Raw genomic sequence first — 22,125 nt, forward strand, 5'->3', positions numbered from 1 at the left:
ATACACACACACACACAATATACGATATTAGTATGTGATTAATTATATAGCTATAGAAAGCCATTTAAGGAAACCTAATTGGATCTGCAAATCTAGTTATATTTTTATGTTATTTTCAAAATAATGGTCTTTTATTGGTTCAACAATATTTAACTAGTCAAAATATGTTTATGAGCCTTTTTTATTAACAGTAAAATCTTGTGTGAATCGTTAACAATATCGTTAACAATATAAAGCTATGTCTTTTTCTTTTTGTTATTAGCAAATCTAAATAACATTTGTTCTAAATCACATACTCTCTCTCTCTCTCTCTCTCTCTCTCTCTCTCTCTCTCTCTCTCTGTGTGTGTGTGTGTGTGTGGGTGGGTGGGTGGGGGGGTTTTCAAGAAGAATATGCGTCCATCTTCACCTTTGATCAAGCCGCGTTTAATTTGCGATTTTATAGACCTCCTCCTCACAAACATTGGCATTCGATGAAAAGGGAAAAGTCAAACATGACATTATCTTCTCAATTTACAAGTTACACTATGGATTCTGATTTTTTTTTTGCTATTTTTAAGTTTTTCTAGGATTTTATATATATATATATATATATATATATATATATATATATATATATATATATATATATATATATATATATATATATATATAGGGAAATTAGGGTCATCTGATCCATGGTATATGATGGATGGTTATGACGAGAAAAAAGTAAAGCATTTTTGTTATTTCACACATGTTTCTTCTTGTTTTTTTTTAACTATTCATCTACTTTTCATCTACTTACACTTTTCATCTACTTACAGGTTCCATAATTAGATGTCGAATGGTTCTGGATAGTTAGAGTGATCATTTACTCACTTTTTATATATAATTTCTTTGGAACCTTTGAACTTTTGATTACATGTAGAAACAAAAGATAAAAGAAGAAAGAACCAAACTTGGTTTTGACTTTCAACCTTTTTAGAGGAAAAAAATGAGAGATAAACTTTTAGCCTTAATGAGGGGGGAAGACTGCTGGGATCCATCCAATCAAAGGGTCCTAGAAGGAGACTAAGGGGAAAACTAGCAAGCAACCCATGAAATATAGGACCATATCGTTGGCTGGTATTCCTGGTGCCTGTCCCACTGTTCCAGAAATTGGATGAATGTGCTGAGGGGAGAGGAGGAATAAGGGTGAGACATGAAAGTTCGGGACAAGAATGGTGGATAGAAGGTGCAGAAGAGTAGTACTACTTGTACGTGAACATGAGTCTGCCATGCTAAATGGGAACGCACTTGTACCCCAAAGAGAACCCAAGGGTCCATGACTGTTCTTGGACACGATAGTAGCTTATGATCTACTGCTAATTTGTGCTGCGAGTTTGTCTCTGGGCTTGCCTAACATCACCCAAGGCCAGGCAGCATTTTGTCATTTGGCAACGAAGAGGGACTTGTTACAGGGCCCCACTGCTGCCTCATTTGGAGACAAAGGAGCGTTTAGGCTTAATCTATGTCTGTGCTCGGCCGAGATGCCTGGTGATTGGTGAGGTTGAACATTGACTATGTTCCTGTGTTTCGATATATCTTGTAACATTGTCGAGATGGGTGGTGAGACTGTCCTGTGCTTTTAAGGACTTAGTATAGCTGGTTGGACACTTAGTATAGCTGGTTGGACACGTATAGGGTGAACTCCTTCGTCATCAGTTTGATTTCCATAGGTGCTATATAATAAAATAAGAACATTATACTAGTTGATGGTACATTAAACTACACCAGCTATCAACGCAGCCCTAGTTAAAGCTTCAGCTCTCATTCCCAGCAAGTGGCACAAAATGATCCTCTCGCTCGCACTGAAGCTGTCTGGGAAGATGGTGTTTCAGGCAATGTTAAGTGCTTGATGCTTCTATTGTTGCCAAGAAAGGAAAAGGAGATGGATTTGGCAATGCAATTCTCGCCTTGAAACTAGGTAGTAATTGGCAACAAAATGTTTTGGTATGGTACTTGCGAACACGTTCGAGGATTAGACGTTTCATAAATAGAAGACCATGTTTTGCCAACATGTAGAGTCCCGTAATTTCATCGAAGTCCAAGGCTGCCAAATGCAGCCTGCTTAATCCCATGTCTGTAGCTGTTCTTAAAATCATTCAAACCAGCGGCTGCCTGGAACTGGACCAAGAGAAAAAGGACAACGCGGTGATTCAAGTGTGTTGCTATTCATTCTTAACTTACTAAAATTTTCTTCTTCACAATTTTGAGTCTTTAGAACTTTCATCATTTAACTGGAATTATGAAAAAATCCAATTGATTTTGGTGATTCTTCACATCTTTTTCACACCAATTTGACGGCATCTAACGAAGAGAGAGAGAGAGAGTATGAATACTAAATTTATATGATTTTTTCATGTATATCGTTTAAATAGTAAGTTATTTGCCACTTCTGTTAAAACCAAAAAGAGTACAGTGCATTTCATTCAACTGCAGTAAGCTTTTAGCTTGACTTATGAGACAAACGTAAAAGGTAGGACCTCATAACGGCAAAGTAGAGAATATGAACAGGATTACTCTTCTCATCCCAAAAATAGGCCTAGTAAACAGATAGGTCTAGATATGGAGAGGCCATCTACTGGCATCACAAATTGTTGGCAAGCACATTAATGGGACCAAACCAAGCTGCTAATACAAACTAAACCATTTTATGCAAAATGATCACTTGCGGTAGGGTCTCTAAAAATTTTGATAGTATAGGAGGATAGCACCAAATTCTCCACACACATACTGCATTCCCAAGCAATGCAGTGTTGTCTTTTTACATATCCAACCGTAAAGACGGATGCACAATATCTAAATTTATATGAGTAAAAAGAGCATGCAAATAAGATGTTTATAATGTTTTAAAAAATAATGTTTTCAAGTTTCTCATAAAATCCAAACTAGAGAACTCATGAACCTTTTTTTTTTCTAATTTTGTACCTCATACATCCATTATATGGTAAATTTATGAAAAAAAGACTAAAACACTGTGAAGCACACTAAGGAAACATATTTGAGGAAGCATAATTTTGGATTTATATATATATATGTATATATATATATATATATATCATGTTGGTATACCAACCCTCTCCATGACTAGAAAACTTATGTTCTAAGTCACATGGGTGCAGGTATGGGTCCGGGTACAAGTTTGGAGATGCAGATACAGGTACAACAATTTTAAAAATTTGGGTATGGAGGTATGGTAGGAAATTTATATGTATATATGAAAAATAACACAAAAATTTTACAATGAAAGAAACGTTTAAATAAACAAGAGTTACAAAAACAAAAATAGTATATGTTAATGACCAATAACTTTCAAAAATATAATGAAAACTGAAAAACAAACTAACTCAAGTAAAAGTAAGTAGTTTAGATCAGTTGATCAAAAAAGTATCCGAGTATGCCCAAGTACCTGCTTTGCAGTGTTGGAATGGCGACACACGTGCGTGGAACTTACTGAAGTACCCACGTAACTTAGCTTATGTTTGATATGCATTTACTCCCTACATCCAATATCCTTACTGGAATAGATCTTCTATGTAGAACTCTGCAGTTATATGTGCAAACTAATGGATAAGGCCTTGGGTGTTCACAAAGTCACTGAAGTGCACCCATCTTATTTTTTTTTTGCAAAACTTCAACAAGGCTCCATAACTAGCAATTCCGAAATAGAGTTAAACCAGCAGAAAGATTTTTAAATAAAAATTTTGGGAACAAAGAAGATTTCTAGGTTCGGATCTGACTGTGCACAGTTATAACCTGTAAAAGCCAATGAATTTCGGCACGACCCTTGGCCTGTCATTTTCACTCAACTCTTGTCAGGAGATGATAAGTTGAACGTTAAACAAGAGCAAATTAGAAGTCAGCAATCTGATTGAGCCTGATTTCCTCCACAGACATATCTACTGATCCTCATCAAAATACCCATTTTATAAACACATAAATAAGGGGCACATAGAGAGTCCTTGACATGTATTGCTAATAAATAAAGGGCACATAAAGAGCAATAACAAGGCCATGAAAAGCATTAATTGGCTTGATAATAAAACAGAAATATTAGCAAACAGTATACTACAACACTTGAACATCTCATCCTATATCTCACCTAGTTTGAAAAACATTCTGGATCATCATACGTGGTGACTCCTTTGCTGCAGCTTCCAACTGGAAAATCTCATCTGAGGAGAGACGCCAGCCAAGGGCACCAAGATTGTCCTCAGCTTGACTAACTGATTTAACCCCTGGTATGGGAACAGTGCCTTTGCATATACACCAGTTTATCGCAACCTGCAAGCATGAGCAGAAAGGTATCAAAACTCTGTAAAGCCAATTGTCAGATAGTGCTAGAATTCAGGAAGCACTGAAGAGATGACTGAGTAATGACGTTGAAGTATAATAACAAATGGGACTCGGTGTCAAGGGGATTGTGCACTGTTAATACACATCATAATTTACTGCTCCATTCTTGGATTATGGAAAACAATAGATGACAATTTGCAACACTATATCTTGCAGAGGGAATTCTTTTCCCATGAACAGCACCCAAAATGCACTGTAAGAGACTAAACCTCAAAAGAAGGATAGTAAATAAGAAAGAAATATAGTTGCACCTGCATCTTATAAGAACATCAAACTGGCACCTAGATACTCAATCTTGAATAAGACCGGCTAATTGTATATGATGCCTCCACAGTCATAAAGCAGCTTGGTTGATTATTGAGGTCTGAGTTCTATGGGAGATTAAACCATTCCAGTCCAGCTGATTACATTTGCTAAATGCAGACATCATGATAACAAGAACCATTAAATTGTTCAGGAACCATTTCAGGAAAAGAAGAAAGCTTCAAAACATTCTCCAGTCACATGTTGAAATCTTATATAGAAGCAGCTGTATTTACCATTTAGCAATATAAAAATAACAAAGCTTACCCAGTAAAATTAATCACAATAAGAAAAAGATAGGTTCAAGAGTTGTTTTGAATAATTCTGGAAATTAAAATAAAGCTGAAGCAAACATTACCTGGGGTATCGTTTTGCCTCTCTTCTGGGCAATTTCTTCTAATGCACTAAGCAAGGGCCTTAACCCTGGAAGAATCTGCCTGAAAAGTAAAGCCCTGTTGGGAGCAGAGTTTAAAGAAGATAACTTAGACTTGTGGATTGGGTTCGGATTGGTATTTGCAATATGCTACAGTATGACTGAATGAGGGTAATATGAGAACTGTATACCTTGGTCCAGCTGGAAGATTCGCTGCTGTATATTTCCCAGTAAGCATTCCCAGTCCAAGAGGACTGTATGAAATCAAGCGGATGCCAAGAGAATCACATATATCTTTCAGCTCCATTTGGCTATCTCCCATACTCAATAAAGAAAATTGTACCTAAAAGTTGGGTTTGCCCAGCCATAAGATTCATAACCTAGTGCAAGAACATCTGCTCCCACAACACAATATATCTCATAACCTTTTACTTAGTAAAAGACATAAAGTACCTGGGCTGAGCATAGTGGAACACCTCGGGCCTTCAGATAGTCGTGAATTTTAAGGAGCTGTTTTGGCCCATAATTGCTTACACCAACTGCACGGACTAAGCCCTGCTTGATATATCAAAAGTACATAAGATAATCTTAAATATTTGTTTTCATAAATTGGTTTGTCAACTATATATGCTGCAATTTTCCCACTGAAACCTCTTAATGTAAAAACAAAACCATGCAAATATAGGAAGATTCTAGAGCTGCTGGCAGTTAGGATTAGAGCTGTGTCAAAAAACAGCACAATCAACAATAGAAAGAAGCTTTCAATTGTTATGGTGGCATAGTTCCTTATAGATAATCAAATCAATGTTTCCTCACTATGCTGTCCATCTTAGTTCACAGCTCCTTGATATAATGGGCAGAATTAACATTGGCAACTTTCGTAGGAATTTGTTGCTTCATATCTTGTCAACTCAAGGATAGCTCACACGTTGAGCTAGCTAAGCTTTTATACGTGCATGATAAAAGAGTGGACTTGGATAAACCATAAAGGTGAACAGATTGACTTTGGTGAGAGATAACCAAAAAAACAACAAACCAAAGACAAATCAGTTCAGCAATGAATAGACATGGGAACAGTAACCTTCTCGTACATTGCTACTAGACCATCCCAAAGAGCTAACTCCTGAAAAGGAGCATAGTTTGCAGTTGACCAATGCAATTGCCCTATTCCAATCTGCTCAATTTGCAACCGTCCTAAAGAAGACCTGAGGAACCAGAGCATATGTCACTTTCCACGTGAAAGTCCTGCAGAAAGAAAATACTGAATATATGTCCATCTTAAGACAATTGTAGATTTTTCAGCAGTTCCAATACATGCTAACGACATGGAAACATAATAACAAACACTTGAGCTGAATATTTTGTGCATTAACCACCGTACATAGGTAGCCATCTAAAATCAATCATATGCTAGATTATGTATTGTAGTAATGAAATGCAAACAGAAGGGAGTTAAGAAAGGGGAATAAAAGTTCCATACTTGCAAGCATCCACAAACTGTCCAGGAGTGAGCCTCCAAGGATATGCAGCAAATTTTGAAGCGATGACAATATTTTCCCTTGCAGCCTTTGGTCCTGGAATATAACACCATATAAATAAGAAGGTGAATTACTAGAGTAAGGACATCTCCTGTTTAACATGTGTAATACATTACAATGCATATGCAAGTAATATTTTGGTTGAGGCATTGAGCACATTGTACAAAGCATTTCATCATCTAAATCCTATTTAGCTTAACTCGGTGCATATTAAGAAAACTGAATGCCTTTACTGGAAGGCTCTATCTAGTCTTTGCTCTTAGTTCTGTCTTACAAGGACTGACAGCAAATTCATAACCCACCTATCATCAAATGATAGTCATCAATATCCTACTCAGCATGGCTTCTTTTGGAATTTTTTTCAAGATATCATTTTTCATGGGAACATATCAAAGAACTTTCAAAACTTATAAAGAAATAAGAAAAAGGGGTAAAGATCTATGAACTAATAGGATTTTATAATATTTTTCTTGCAAAAATATAAACAAAGCAACTAAAAAACTTCCCAAGAACATAAAAGAAAAACTACAAAATTGCATGCTTAATTAAACTTTAAAGATATGATAAAATTATTGGTCCAAAATCTTTGAAAGATATTGTAATAACACAGGCTAACATTGTAATAATAACCCAATATTTCATTTCTGGCAATATTTTTCAATTATTGAAATATGTCACAGATATCATTAGCTGGATTTGAAACCATGATAGTACTGGGATATTTTTGAAATGTTAGAGATAGTTGTGAGACTTGTGACTGTGCATCAAATACATCAGGCTCAAACCAAGTCTTTTAGCTGGTTAACGAGGATCACATTTCAACCTGAAGAGAAAAGTATTGGTCAGTTATTGACAGCTAGCTTTCAGAGCTATATGGTGGTTTATGTCTTCATCCTTTTCCATGAGTGGTAGCTTGCATGTTCAATTTTCTTTCCTTCTCAGATGTATTGTCATTGAATAAAAACTGTTACACCCCCTGCACTTGAATCCCATCTAGTAAGGAAAGATTAAGGGTCATATGCAAGTGCCGTGATCTCCTTCCAGGCTCCAGCGTGATTCCTTATTTATGTTGCACCTCATACCTCTATATAGTTACTTTCATTCGAAGGCATATTGTACAACCATTCTACGTTGGTTTACTATAATTATAATATTAAGGATATAGGACAACCTGGCGATCATGGAGAAGAAAGGATTCAGGAAATTGCTCGATCTCAGAATTGGAGGAATGTCCTCTGTTTCAATTGGAAAAATTTAAACAATAGGCACCATTTTCCGAAACTTTGGTGATGTAGAATAATTTTAATGTATATACCATACAGTATATTAGTGAACCAGTATATTATCGTTAAAGATCAGAAAATTGCTTCTTCTTCTTCTTTTTTGTTTAATTTTCAAGTAAGTCCTTTATAAAATGACGTTGTTAACAGCAATGAGATCATATCTAACAGTATCATTAGCAGCCCGTGTCTTGGCAGGGAACTACAAAATGGTTACAGCAAAGAACGCCAAAAATGCAGGAAATAACAATAAAAGAGGTTTGGTATTCCAACTAAAATAACAATAATCAAACGTAGAGAAAAATAACAAGGATATATCCACTTACACGTAATATCTCAATATATCTTTGCTTGTAAAAACACCAAATAACCAAAACCTGTGGATTCGATGCGTCCCAATACAAGGCCCAAAGGAGATACAAATAAAGCATATTTCAACATTAGATTAGATAATGCAGTGCATTATAAGGAAGAAGTGAAAGGTGAAAGGAACCAGAACCTTCTTTGATAAATCTACCGAGAAGCTTTTCACTTTGCCCATTAAGTCGGCCAGTTCCGTAAGAATCGGCTGTATCGAAAAGATTTATCCCTTTACTAATTGCCAAGTCAAACGTATCTTGCAGTGCCTGGTCCATGGCTTCCTGATAACCCCAAAGGAGCTGGTTTCCCCATGCCCAAGTTCCAAACCCCATTGGAGAAACAGATAACGGTCCAATTTTTACCTAAAAAGAAATAGGACGCTTCTCAACCAACAAATGGCTGCAACACTTCAGTGAACAGTCAAGGAAGCAAGAACTGAAAGTGAAATGGATTTGTGAAGATGCCCAACTGTGAAAAACATATAAGTAGCATAAAATGGCCGACGTGATCAAGAATCGCAGCACAGAGGACTGAAAATTATCCAATGATAATGCACATGTGGGCGTTTTCTACCTACCCAGCTAGTGAAAGAATGCCGACATATAATGGGTAGTGTTTGTCAAATGGAGAAAAAGTTGCAACCTATAATACCCAGAAGTTACAACAGAGAAAGAGAAAAAGAGAGAGAGAGAGAACCTTTTCCCACGGCCAAAATGGAGGAAGTAGGGAAGGAAGGCGAGTTTTGAAATTAGGAGTTTGGAGGAAGCTCTCTTTCGAACCTCTGCATGTGAAGCCAGATGAAGGAATCGACACCATCGCCCAGGCCATCTTCCTTTTGTTCTCTGTTCGGAAGAAATTGGCGCCAAAACAGGAAGGTTCTGACCTTCGGTGTCGCCCGGAAACCAGAGCCACCCCTTTTGAACCGTCTAGATATCCTCAGTTGCCAATCGTGTTTTTCAAGTGATTCGTATGAAGCCCAATAACTATTAGCGTTTCTTAGAAATCCACTTTCGAGTTCAAGTATTGCATCTAAATACATGATCTTGGTAAATGTTCCTTTTGCCTCATGAAAGAAGAAATCATGTAAAAGTATGAGATTCTACCTAACTAGTTTAATTCTAAAAATAGTTTGAACGTAGGAAATCACTGGATTGAAGAACATCTTCTAGTTGGAGCTTTTGAGCTTAGAATTGAGAATCTGATTAACATGCATGATACTTCATTTATGCGAGCTGCCTTCTCGATGAAGCAAAGCTTACGTAATACACTTCTTAAAGTTCTACAATTATAACAATGACACTGAAACTATGGTAACCAAACACTAAGCCTCATTAACCAAACACCGAGCTTAAAGAATGAATCATCAAGTCAAGGCCTAGAACCGTTATATGGAGAAAATCAACAGTGTTGTTTATGGCTCTAGGAAACCTCTTCTTCTTATGACTCAAACTATTAAAAGACAATCAATCTAACATTTTTAATAGCTTTGGTTCATTCTTATAGTATAAATCATGTCAGTTGGCGAAAGTAAAGTGCGTTAGTATTGAGCATAAAATTTGTAGCTAGTATTCAAATTAGTGTGTTTGAAAGGATCCAATCCTTTATCTTCTTCCTTCCATCTATTTCCTTCCTTTCCATGTTTTTTGATGCGTGCTACAAGAAGGGATGGGCTCGATATGTTAAAAGAGTGGCTAAGCTGAAGAAGATGCTGGACTGTGATAGATAAGAGGGCAGATAGTCATTGATTGATTTGTTCACCTATAGATGCCAGGTTAGAAAACGGTTTTGATTTGAAAAGCGCAAAAGAGAAAAAAATTTCGGTGACAGCTGTGGGATTTGAACCCACGCCCTTTCGGACCAGAGCCTAAATCTGGCGCCTTAGACCACTCGGCCAAACTGTCAGGTTTTGTTAGGCGGTCATCTTTCTTTCTAGTTACTGCGTTCTTAATTTCGAAGAGTCCCGCTCCGAAACGCAAAAGTGCGTTGTGGAGGGACGTCGAACGCGCGTGAAATCCTCTCCTCCTGCTGTGAAAACCCTGCCTTCCTCTTCATTGTGCTCCGCCACCCGACCGTCGTTTCCCCTTCACCGCCCCTGAAGAATTCACCATCGCCCCCAACCAGAAGGAAGGAAGGTATGCCCATCTCTCTCTTACTCACTCTTTAACCCACTGACGGAATGGACCAAAAGTCGCCGGCGCCAGTTCTCAGGGGCGGAGGGACGGCACGGCAGGTCTCTCTCTTAAGCCACCGAATGGCCCAAAAACCCATCCTTCAATGGCTGTTATTGAATGGATCCGGGTCCAATTACATGCGATGCGGATGCCCCACGGAACCCGGATCCAATGCCCCACCACGCCCACGGTCCATCCCTCCTCGAATTTCCAAAGCAGAAGAGAACTACAGAAGTTGGAGGAAACGTCGCAGGCTCCCAGTCGCCTCCTCGCCGGCTTGCCCATCCGCCGGTTCCGGTCACCGGATGCTGGGTGACCACCTCCTCGGGTCGGAAAAGAGTTTCAACGCGCTGCTAGGTGAGCAGTTTCTTCATCCATCTCTGCCCTGGGTTGTTACTCGTTGCCTCTTTTTAATTCTCATTTCTTCTCTGCTTTCTCACTTCCTCAGCCACAGGAATTTTGACAGATTGATGTTGCTGGCCACCACTCTGCCGGTCAGTTGGTGAACTGATGGGCGACGGCGATGCTGCTGTGGAGGACAGGAGGTGACAGCCGCTGCTGCTCCACCGCTGACCGAACCATCGGCAGTGAGTGATGCTTTCTTATCAGTTCTCTGATTGTCTATTTTTTTGTTCTTATTGGTATTGATTTTAATTGTTTAATTAGGGATTTATCGATTTGCTGTAGCCTGTAGCATTTGAAGATTTTCTGCTTTGCATTTGGGGATTTAGATTTTGTTCAGCATTCTGTTCAGCTGCTTCAGCAGTCAAGCGACCTCTCAGCCCCTGCTCCCTCTGCATATTCAGGCAATTTCCTTTTATTTTGCTAGACTGATTATGATCTATTCGCCGTGATGGACTGGTTCTTATTGGTGCAGCACATGTCAAAAAATTTAGATGAGGCATAGTATTTATTATTATTATTAATTAATTAATTATAATATATATATATATATAATTGTTTATAAATCATAAAAATATTAAATAATAAATTCAAAATTACAGTTTACTAATCATGATATCATTATCAATCATTAATTCAGCAAGAAATATACACTTGTTTTGAATGAACAGTTCATAAAGTTTTGAGATGATCTACAACTGGATTTTATTAACTTCTTGCTTCCACTAGATTTCTAAAAAAATATTTTTTTTTTTTTTGGGGGTGTGTGGGGGGAGGGGGGTTTGAGAGGGCAAAAAATGTCAAAGATTTCCATATCACCCTTTTCATTGGTGGGTGATTTGCAGTTTTTGGGTTAACCCTTGCAATGAGGAAAATGATCTAGTTACATGAAAGAGATAAATAAGGATCTATATGAGGTTAAAAACTACTAATAATTAGTGGGGTTAGATGTGAAAATAAAAATTTTACAAAAGTTTACACAAACTGGGATAGGCAGTTGCGCACATCAGCCCCATGGTAAGCTCATGGGGCTCTACTACTGTAAGTAGTCACTGAGATTTCTGATGTTGTATTTAACATATTCAAGTTTATTGCTAAGGGCTTGTTTGACTGTAAATTCATATATTTTGTTTGTATTTTTATTTCTCATTTACAAAAAAGATGAGAGTGATGATCACCAATTGGTATGTAACCGATTCAAGTTTAACGTACTTAATTTCCTAGATATGCTTCCTCATGACTTCCAGTCGAAGTAATTCTTATAAATCCCATTAAGGTAATCATCTTAGATCCAGATATAATTCAAATGGCACTACGTAGATTGATTCAAATCTGAATATTATCGCACGAGTTCCAATAATCAAGTGAAAGTTTCTATATTTTATGGGCAGCTGGAGTAGGGAAAAATTTTCTCAAGGAAATGCTCCTATTCTCCTCTAACGTTTGTCAATTTCAAACATTTTCCCTTTTCAAATAGGAAAAAAGCTTTCCTGAGCAAAACAAAAAGATCAGAGCAAGGAAAAATGACCATGTCCCATCATTCATGGGAATTCATTTTCATCGGTTATGATGCAAATTCTCAACATCAAGGTCCGGCTTTGGGATTTTTCCCACCCTTTACCCACCACTGAAACAAAAACAAAAAGAATCTTTAGAAAGCCACAATGCTATGCCAATTCTTTTGAAAGGGCTTTTTCTCAGGCAATCTTCCTTTGGAGAAACTTTTCCCAGATAATTGACCTCGTTTCTCGTTCCTTTTTCTTAAGAAAGATCAATAGTTCCCTAAGAAATGTGGGTTGTACAAACAACCTCTTAAGAGGGACTCATTTTTCGCAGCCCTCAAATGCCAAACTTGATTAGGGGAAACAACTAGAGACCCAGAAATTACTTACAGGTAACGATTTTGGTTTTGGGTAGGTCGAATTGGATTTAGATCCAGACCCGGACCCGAACTCCATCGCTCGAAGAGGAAGACCGACGCGGGTTCCCCTTTCCTCGTCTTCCGCTCTGTCTCCCTCTTCGTTGCCCTCTCATTCCGCAGGTGAGCATCCGACGCAGAGACGAAGAAGGTGGAGGAAGGAGCAGCGGCCGCGGCGGCGCAGTGTGGCGGCGATTAGGGTAACTAGGTTTTTCTCTCTCCCATCTGTTTCCCCCTTCCTTCTCACCCTGTCTCGCCCGAGCCCTCTCTGTCTGCACTCTCTTCCTCCCGCGCTCCTCACTCACCCTCTCTTCGTCTCGCCTTCGGTCCCCCTCACCCTTGCTCTCCCTGTTCCCCCAAATCGTGTCGTCCCTCTCCCTCTGTCCGTCTCCCCTCTCTGTCTGCACTCTCTCATTCCCGCAAGCTCTCACGCCCTCTCTCCTGCACTGTCTCCCTCCTTCGCAACTCTCCCGCACTCTCTCTCTCTCCCTACCGCCCTCTCTCCCTACCTCCCTGACATGGTGCGGTTTGGGTGCGAATCTGAGTCGCACCCGCGTCGCGTGTGCGGGTCCAAAAACGGCGCACCCTGATGACATATAATACTCTTACATGTAGGTGTTGTCTGTATGTTTGCAATCGTCTTTTTTTTTTTTTTTACAGAACGAATTGGTAATGGATTTTTTGTTTCTCTATCTTTCAGAACTGGAGTTTTTCTTTTTTAAAAAGAATTATTTGGACTGTATACAGACTATGCTAAGTGATACGTTCTTGGATCTTCTATCTCAATAATTCACCCAAAATACAAGTTGCAGTTGGTAGATCAACTATGAACTATGACTAATCAAGGAACAGTAATCACTATTTCCACCATTCACATTGTGCATAAACTTTTAGTAGAGGATACATGAAAGGAATTCTTTAAGAAAATGTTCGCTTTCCTGTTTTGACTGATTTTCAGCTTCATTATTTCCTCATGCCTTTTTGTTTTCAGATACCTTGTTAGCTAAATCCACCAATTCTGAACTGAAAAAACAAACATAGAGCTATAAGAACCAGTGGCTTTTACATCTTGAATAGTTGGCAACATTTAATACCCCTTTGCCTCTGCTTGAGCCTTCAATTCATACCCCTTTTCCCGAATTATATCAGTTCTATTTGTTCTCTTTTCATCCTTTTCTTGATATCATGCAATTTTTTCCAAAAAATTCTCTTAAAAATGTGGACTTCCTAGAGAAATTATATAGCAATTCAAAATTTTTGAAACACCATATAAAAGTAATGGAAAAATAAAAAAATTTTGACTTTCTTGTTGTTCCTGCTACAACAGAAGTATTGACAAACATTTATAAAAGCTTTCTTCATTTTAAAGAATCTAAAAGCAAAAATATGCTTAATTTTTAGACCTAATCAATTATCAAGATTGAGATTAAGGTTTCCTAATAGCAGAATCATATCTGTTATATTCTTAGAGCTGGATGACAAATTGTAATAAAATTGTTTTTCTAAATTCTCATTGTCTAATTGATTTCTGTAGTGACAGTTGTTTTCTAATGCCTCATTGTTTTCTAACGTCTCGGTGTCTAAAATCAATGCTTGTGCTTTAAGTGCTCTGCTTGATCTTTGGTCCTTATGAAATGCATTTAAACTTTTGGTTTTAGATATTTGTCTTATGAAGTGTTTATCAACCTATATGTGCTTTATCTTCCATGTTGAGGAGTAGGACACTTGAGATTTTGATAGTATCTTGATGGGCAAAGGATCGCAAAGACTTTAAGATTTTCTTTTCATGTTCCCAGATAGATTAATGTATTAAACATATGTACGACTCAGTTTTTACATGTTTATCATGAAAAGTTATGCTATTAAATGCTTTGACGGAAAATATTTGTTTAGGACAGAAAATAATTGAGACAAGCTAAAGGCCTGCACTTTATTAATGCACATATCATGAAAACTTATGTTTTTATATGCTAGAAGGTATTCGTTTAGTATAGCCTACAAACTACAAATACGGATATCCTGAAAAGTGATGTTTTTACATGTTTTCACAGAACATATTTGTTAGGGAAGGAGATAAATAAGATAGGCCAAAAGGTTGCCATTTATTAATATGATTATCTTAAAACATTAAGCTTTTACATGATTTGAGACGATGTATTTGTTTAGACAAAGAGATGCTTGAGACATACCAAAAGCTTGCAATTTATGAATATCCTTGTCATGAAAAATTATGTTTCTGTGTGTTAATAAAAGGTGTTTATTTAGGACAAAAGGTAAGTGAGACGTGCCCAAAGCTTTCATTTTAAATTTTTTTGTACACATTTTATGTTTTTTCATTTCTTTGATATTTTATTTCCAATGTGTAGGCATACATGATTTAGTTTGTAAGCTTTAAACAATGTTTATTATTTAATTGGTTCGTTTTTTTTTTAATTACTATGTATTAGTGTCCCTCAGTGAAAAAAAATTGGCTTCATCACTGGGTAAAACAATGGCAACACCAACGGGTAATGGGTCGACACCAACGTCGACGCCAGCTCAAACTCCATCCGAGCCAGACCAACAACAAAAGCAGAACCTTAGCAAGGTGCTTAATTCCATCCAACAGTCGCTCGGCCTCCTCCATCAGCTCCATCTCACTGTCTCCTCCTTCAACATGGCCTCCCAGCTCCCCCTCCTCCAACGCCTGTATCCACCCTTTTCCCTCTTCGTCTCGCCATTATTATGGTGGACTTCATTGTTTCTCCCTAATTCTTCTCTTTCCTTTTCTCTTTAGGAATGATGTTGTGTTGGAGCTTGAAATGCTGCAGAAGCTCGCTGATAGCTGCAACATACAGGTGCCCATGGAGGTCGTCAAGTGGGTCTTCTTTCTACCATTCTGTCTTTCTCTCCAATTCTTGATCTTTCTGCACTTTTTTGTTGGTGTGCTTGTCTTTTGTGGTGTTTTGATTTGGTTGGTCGTCCAGCTTGATTGACGATGGGAAGAACCCAGACGAGTTCACCAGAGATGTCATCAACAGCTGCATTGCTAGGAATCAGGTCACCAAGGGCAAGACGGACGCGTTCAAGGTTGGTAATCAGACGTCCTTATATTTTTGTTTCTTGTATTTTTTGGGGTGTTGTTCAATATTGCTGAATTAGGTTTTTTCATTTTCTTTTTTTTAATATGGTTTTGATGTTGTTTTCTTCACTTGGTTGCAACTAATGGTGTGAATTTTGCGAAAGGAGATTGCATCTGTGGTGATTGGGTTTGTCAGTGATAAATAGTCTTTGTTTTGCTTAACGTTGTTCCAGTAGGTGTTTGTGTGTTGATCCTTGCTTCCTTCTGTTTTCTTCTCACTTTTGTTGTCCATTTGATAGTGGTGTTCATTAACTCTGGTTCTTATAAATTTATAACGGTTGAGGAGGTTTTGGGGAGGTTTTATTTGTGTAACTGGGGTTGGGTTCTTCTCGTTCGGAGTATCTATTTTCAAATCTACTACCAGAAATCTAAAAAATGCAATTTTGCTCAGTTTTGATTGGTTTTCGTTGATGAAGTGGTGGAACAGGTTTCGTAGTTGAGGGTGGGTTTTAATGGCAGAATTGAGTCGAGGTACTCAGCTAAGATTCTGGGAAAAGTAAAAAGTTAACGGTTTTGAGTCCTTTGATAATCATGGTTCTTTTTTTTTTCCCGTGGAATCATTACCTTTGCAAATTGGTGATTCACTTTAAGTGAATATGGTTGGCTGAACAGGGGAATTCCAATTTATTGATGTGGCAGCTGTGAACTGTGAACCCACCAAGTTATTCACCTCTCATCCATATTATTACAGTAGTGATTGCTTCCATTATCCTTGGCATTTGTGTTGTTTTGATTGGTTGCTTGTTTAGAACGATGCACCCATTCATGCAAGAACCAAAAATATGGTACAAATGCTGTGTTCAGTTCCTGGACCTCAGATTGCATTTGAACTGTTACTGGGATTGCATTTGAGCTTTCACTGAAATCGAGGATTAGAGAATGTCTAACAACCTACAGTGCAGTACATTTCTGGTGGAATTAGGTACCTACTTAAATACAATTCAATGGTCTTCAGCTTAGAAACGTTGGTTCCTTTTACTTTCTGTTTACTGCCATATTCTAACAAGCAAATAGGCTGATGGTAATAATAGGATTTTCTGATGCTGATGAAATGGTTTCTTTTAATTAACTATTTCAACTTTAAATCCTTTTTTTATCTTCTAAATGATGTCCACTATATTGATCATAAATATAAGATAGCAAATGCTTTATTATTATCATTCTGTTGTCTCCAGTCAATGTAAAGTTTTGGTACCCAGAGAGTTATATTTATTGCATTTACTATAAGAGGCAGTGGATGATATTTACTGGTGTTCTTCTGTTCATGGATCTTTTATAATTTCTAAGAACATTTCTTGAGCTAACACTGATATCTTCTATAGCAACAAAGAATTGGGGGAAATTGTATGAGATTAAGGATGCCCTACTGAGAATATTGTCTTTTGAAGTTGATAGGTATTATGTGGCATGTACATAGCGCAACACACTCAAATTCCTCATACATAATAGTATAAGATTGTTGCTTGTCAGTCTCATCATAATCTCATATGTTTCTTTATCATCATCAGATAATACTACAACTCCTAGAAAGTTTGTCATAATTCAAAAGTTAACAAGGATGTTTCTTTTTTCATTATAAAATTAGAAATTGGAAGTAATTATGAACAAGGTAGGATGGTCTGGTTACTTCCAACAAAAGATGGATATGCTTCTTCACATCACATTTCATTGCTTGCATAGTTTTGATGTGAAATCTTTTACAACGGTCAACTTTGTGGCTGATATATTTATATGTTTTTTGGTTTTAGAGCCTAAGGAAGCACCTACTAGAGGAACTAGAACAAGCATTTCCTGAAGAAGTGGAAGTTTATAGGGAGATACGTGCAACTTCTGCTGCTGTAAGTATTGCACAACCATCCTCTCATATGCTAATCTTTATGATCTGATGAAACTGTGTAGGTGATGTGTGTTTGGCCCATAAGGGATTCAAAGAATTGTATGACATGATGTCAATTGTGAATTTTTGAGAAATGAGATATGACTGCCATTCTCTTGTATAGATAACCTTTAGCATGGAAGATCATTTGTCCTGCATGCACATTCAATCGAGTTTCCCTTTTTAATGTGGAAATTGTTCTTAAATTATATTTTGTAGTTTTTTTGTTTTTGCAGTGTTTTTCTCCATGATAGTTTGTTCCTTTCTTTTTCTTTTTCATATTTCCGTTCTTTGTTGAGCTTCTTGCATTTGTACTTCTCAAGGACCAGAAAAGAAAGAGATGGTCAACTTTTTGGAGTATTTTTGACTTGCTTGCGCCTCAGTGTTTCAGGTCTAAGGCTTGTCGACGGTGATTATTACAACCCTTTTTGAGCTAAGGTGTTTTGCTTAGAGTGCGTCTTCATTCTGTACTGGGGATTTTTTTCTCCGAATTGGAATAGTTTTCTTGTTGGAGCATCACTAAATATATGGTCACAATTTGTTGGATATTGGGGCAGCATCCTTCAGTCTCTCAAGGCCTTAAGCCACAAATGAATAATAAAGATTATATGGTGTCATTCTTGTGTGTTTTTTGGGACAGACTGGATTGGAGAAGTCTGAGATTGAACCATAAGGTATTCTTACTGGCGAAGAGGTCAGGTTCCGCCTTGGGCCAAAAGTGAGTCAACTGTCTATGCTCTCAGAACAATTTAAGTGATTCTGCATTGAAGCTCAAGCCTGATTTGTTGCCTTTTTTGGTTGGCTTCATGACTGGTAATTTCCTCTCTACTGGTAAAAAAGCTGTCAGATTGGCGCCTGATTGTACTCGCCTGGAAGAGTTGAATGGTCCACGTCCTATTAATGGGCATGTCTGTGTGCATGATTCAGCCTAAGTCAAATGGGGGCAGGTAAGGGTGTGGGTGCAGGTGCAGTTACGATTCTATATGTTTGGACCCAGCAATTTTTAAAAATATGGAGGGTGGGATACAGCAATATATATATATATATATATAATCCACAATTGAATAAAAACAATTCATAAGTTTATAACTAATGCATGAAAACAACATAATAACTAGTTCATACATATAGTCCAATTAAATTAAAGTTAAAACATTGTTTATAATATAAAAAAATCATCACAATAAAATAATCATTGTTTAAAAGTTTGGATAAACCTGGTTCTGACCTAGACTCTATCCTAAATGTACCCAGTTTGTCTGGTTTACCAAGCTGCCGTATGGCCCGTATCAAGATGAGTGGACCAGCCATTCTCATGGCCCCATGTTATAGTAGCGTATTGATACTGGACCTGCTCATCTGCATTGACGATCGGAAAATGGCCATATGTTTTTTCAGTTTTTCACTCTATTTTTATGCTTTTTATTGATTTGTTGCTTTCTGAACTCTTCACATATTTCCATGTTCGGTTCGCATGTTCTTAGTGACAGACTAAAAAAGTTCAGCAAGTGAGACATGTCTAGCTGTATGGAAGTTACATGTTTTCAAAGGGGGTCAACTTTCTTCTAGGAATTTCTTGCTGTGAAGGCGTAATGCTGGTGAAAATTTTCAAGTAAATTTCACCTGTTTAATATGTATAAGCTCGTATGGGTGGGTGAACTTTCACCTGCACAGTACACATTGAAGTAAAATTTAGGGTTATCAAATGCTCCGCTATGGTCAGTTGTATGGTAAGGCTATGGTTATTGTGAAAGGGTGTTGCAGGTTCTATTTCTGTTTATGTTGAACCTATGACTCTGCCACTTTTTTCTGTTTTCCTAACCTGAGAGCTCTCATAGTATGCTTTTTTATTCCGATGCTGCAAATCCTATTTCCTGAGCATGTCTGTATTTCTGATAATGGAATTTGCTATTCTTTCTCACCCGACTCATATGCTGAGCCAAATTTAATTGCAGGAGTCCAAAAGATTAGCACAGGCACAGAGCATTTTGCCTAATGGTGATATGAAGATCAATTCAGAGCACTGATTGATGCTAAGATGGTCTGCCTCTTTGTCTTTGATAATTTTCTGCACATAAGTTGACAAATTATCTTCCTGTATTTTATTTTCCGTCATTGATATGCTGCTGGTTGGGTTGCAGATGTGTATACCATATTTCAACCACTTTGGTCAGCTGTGCTGCTCTAAGAGGACTAACAATTGTATTTTCTGGCTTTAGTTTTAGTCTTGGTTGTTTCTTCCTGTATTTCGGTGTCATGTATTGTCTCTGCCTGCCAATTATCTCACATATAAGTTTACCAAAATGACAAAATTACTCCGCCATGTATGATTTTACAAATGGGATGTTGTGTGCATCACTTGTCTAAATTGCAGAAAACTGCCACAACAATAGGCATCTACAATAAACTACAACCTTCGAGTACTGCAGCAACCACCTATGCCTTGAATCTTTTTGGTTTGGTGAAATGGTTGGTTCTAAATTTTCTGTAGGCAATGGTTTGGTGAAGTGATGAACAAAATCACTTTCTTTCTTGTGAAAGATTCATAGGATAACGGGCATAAGGGAATCACTTTTTAGTAGTTCTGAACTTGTTATGCGTATCGGTTTTATTATGCTTACATGTCAAGAATAGATTGGCATTTAGGAGGTTGCATTTGAAGCTTTCAATATGAGAACAGTCGGCAGTTCAAGTACCAAGTTCTGTGTCCCTGTCTGTAGACTAGTGAGGATCTATCTGCCTAACCCAAGTTTATATATGGAAGGAGAGAAAAGCACTGGTGAAAGATTCATTGGATAACGGGCATAAGGGAATCACTTTTTAGTAGATCAGAACTTGTTATGCGTATCGGTTTTAGTATGCCTACATGCCAAGAATAGATTCGCATTTAGGAGGTTGCAATTGAAGTTTTCAATATGGGAACAGTCGGTAGTTCAAGTACCAAGTTCTGTGCCCCTGTCTGTAGACATAGTGAGGATCAGCCTAAACCCACGTTTATATGTAGGAAGAGAGAGTAAACGGAGAGCGTATGAGGTTCTATTTTAGCTTGCCTTCAGGAATATTATACCAGCACGCGACGGTTTGATGGCAATCTATAGAAAAAAAAAATGAAAACTGAATCTTTGTATACGTGATGTATACGATGCATTTCACTTGCAAATACTAATACTACTACTACCGATCAAAACACATGGTTCACTCACAACTAGTTCAAATTGAATGGCATGTGTGAAGAACTGATTGGAAAAGTGGAAGACAGAAATTGAAGAAAAATCCGTAAAACAACCAAAGAAAGTATGTTCAACGTGGCATGGTCAAACTGGTTCAATTGGAATGCGCGCCAACATCATCGTCTGCCGACTTGATGTAGGCCTTACAGGTGGGTTGGAGGGTGGCGCGGCGTGGCGCGATCGCAGTCGTTCGAGTGGTGGCGTGTAAAGGATCTCCGCGCAGACGCGGATGACAGCGGCAGCAGCTGCAGCTCCTTCCCTTCTTCCAACCTTGTTTCTGGACTCCAGCTGTCGAGCAGCCATCAATTTATGGCGATAGGTTAGAATTTGTCGGTATTATTCATAAGGAGAACCAACCCAGACTTCGCTCAGGTCGCCGTCAATCCTTCGCTGCGTCGTTGCGGAGTCGTGCACGTACCGTTTGACGGCGGCGACTCCTGCGGCCCCCGCCCTTCCACCCTCACCTCATCCGCTCCAGCCCCTCTCCGCTTTCACCTTTATTGCTTTTTTCTGCTTACTGAACATTGGCTTTAAGTTTATTTAAGGTATCTTTTGATATGGACTTCAAAGCCATTACAAGATTTTTTGTGGTGGACTTGGTTTCCGATAGAAAGGAGCTACCCCACCGAAGGTATTGGATTTTTATACACATGAAAAAGAGATTTGGTTGAATGGCGGTTTGTGGGAGGATAGACCACATTTTTTTTTTTTTTTTGGGGTTTTGGGTTGGAGCTGGGTTTGTTATACATCCTTCAATTCAGATATAGTTCGACCACCATTTAAAATAATCCCAATTTCATGATAATGTGACTATTTCATGATAATGTGACTATGATAGTAAATTAGGGAAGGCAGTAAATCCTATAAGGAAAACGAGTAGCCATCCAAACCGCGCCGAAAAGTATGTAAATCCTATAAAGAAAACAAGTAGTTATCATACCCTTGTATATGCTAAACTGGATGGGAATCGTAGGAGCTTTTGATCTTAAAGAGATTAGATGGTGGATTTAAGTTTAAAAAAGTAGAAACCAAACTTTATTTTTAAGAGATAGAAATGCCCTTAAAAAAGAAGCAAGAGACCTCGGTTAAGGAAACTAATTTGTTTCCTCGTATGAGAGGTATTTCTATTTCTTGAAAATGCAGTCTGATTGCTATTTTTTTTTTCAACTTAACC

At 37.9% G+C, this 22,125-nt stretch overlaps 2 protein-coding genes and 1 non-coding gene across 13 annotated transcripts; 1 reads left to right on the forward strand and 2 right to left on the reverse strand.

The window, feature by feature from the left end:
- Positions 1-3,926: 3,926 nt before the first annotated feature.
- On the reverse strand, positions 3,927-9,154 carry LOC116261847 (pyridoxal reductase, chloroplastic). Its single transcript, XM_031640741.2, has 8 exons — positions 8,930-9,154; positions 8,373-8,595; positions 6,536-6,629; positions 6,137-6,260; positions 5,509-5,610; positions 5,247-5,398; positions 5,041-5,134; positions 3,927-4,307 (listed from the first exon to the last, which is right to left on the reverse strand). Exons 1-8 carry the CDS (start codon positions 9,059-9,061, stop codon positions 4,122-4,124), a joined length of 1,107 nt encoding a protein of 368 aa, XP_031496601.1. The 5' UTR covers positions 9,062-9,154; the 3' UTR covers positions 3,927-4,121.
- Positions 9,155-10,054: 900 nt separating this feature from the next.
- Positions 10,055-10,134, reverse strand: TRNAL-UAG (transfer RNA leucine (anticodon UAG)). The gene has a single exon. It is a non-coding gene; the product is annotated as a tRNA-Leu (tRNA).
- Positions 10,135-10,331: 197 nt separating this feature from the next.
- LOC116262410 (mediator of RNA polymerase II transcription subunit 10b-like) lies at positions 10,332-20,156 on the forward strand. 11 transcript variants are annotated; one of them, XR_007574475.1, is made up of 10 exons: positions 12,939-13,335; positions 15,172-15,412; positions 15,501-15,581; positions 15,691-15,793; positions 17,594-17,683; positions 18,105-18,173; positions 18,362-18,439; positions 18,562-18,668; positions 19,677-19,762; positions 19,863-20,156. XR_007574475.1 is itself a non-coding variant. In XM_050080105.1 (9 exons), exons 4-8 carry the CDS (start codon positions 15,216-15,218, stop codon positions 19,746-19,748), a joined length of 543 nt encoding a protein of 180 aa, XP_049936062.1. In that variant the 5' UTR covers positions 10,332-10,761; positions 10,853-10,991; positions 11,071-11,210; positions 15,172-15,215; the 3' UTR covers positions 19,749-19,762; positions 19,863-20,156. The 11 variants fall into 11 exon arrangements, 6 of the variants coding, with proteins under 6 accessions (XP_049936062.1, XP_049936059.1, XP_049936061.1 ...); XR_007574476.1 differs by having other exon boundaries at positions 18,105-18,159; XM_050080105.1 differs by lacking the exons at positions 12,939-13,335; positions 18,105-18,173; positions 18,362-18,439; positions 18,562-18,668 and adding exons at positions 10,332-10,761; positions 10,853-10,991; positions 11,071-11,210.
- The last annotated feature ends 1,969 nt before the right edge of the window (positions 20,157-22,125 follow it).

Source organism: Nymphaea colorata, chromosome 10 (genome assembly GCF_008831285.2).
Source record: "Nymphaea colorata isolate Beijing-Zhang1983 chromosome 10, ASM883128v2, whole genome shotgun sequence".
NCBI classification, from domain to species: Eukaryota; Viridiplantae; Streptophyta; class Magnoliopsida; order Nymphaeales; family Nymphaeaceae; genus Nymphaea; species Nymphaea colorata.

Coding starts and splice junctions, on each gene's coding strand:
- LOC116262410 (XM_050080100.1), top strand. CDS start 13,314: ATGACATATAATACTCTTACAT. Junction 15,413..15,500: donor CTCCCCCTCCTCCAACGCCT/GTATCCACCCTT, acceptor TTTTCTCTTTAG/GAATGATGTTGTGTTGGAGC. Junction 15,582..15,690: donor GTGCCCATGGAGGTCGTCAA/GTGGGTCTTCTT, acceptor TTGGTCGTCCAG/CTTGATTGACGATGGGAAGA.
- LOC116261847 (XM_031640741.2), bottom strand. CDS start 9,061: ATGGCCTGGGCGATGGTGTCGATTCCTTCATCTGGCTTCACATGCAGA. Junction 5,399..5,508: donor TTCCACTATGCTCAGCCCAG/GTACTTTATGTC, acceptor CCCAACTTTTAG/GTACAATTTTCTTTATTGAG. Junction 5,135..5,246: donor AATCTTCCAGCTGGACCAAG/GTATACAGTTCT, acceptor TGCTCCCAACAG/GGCTTTACTTTTCAGGCAGA.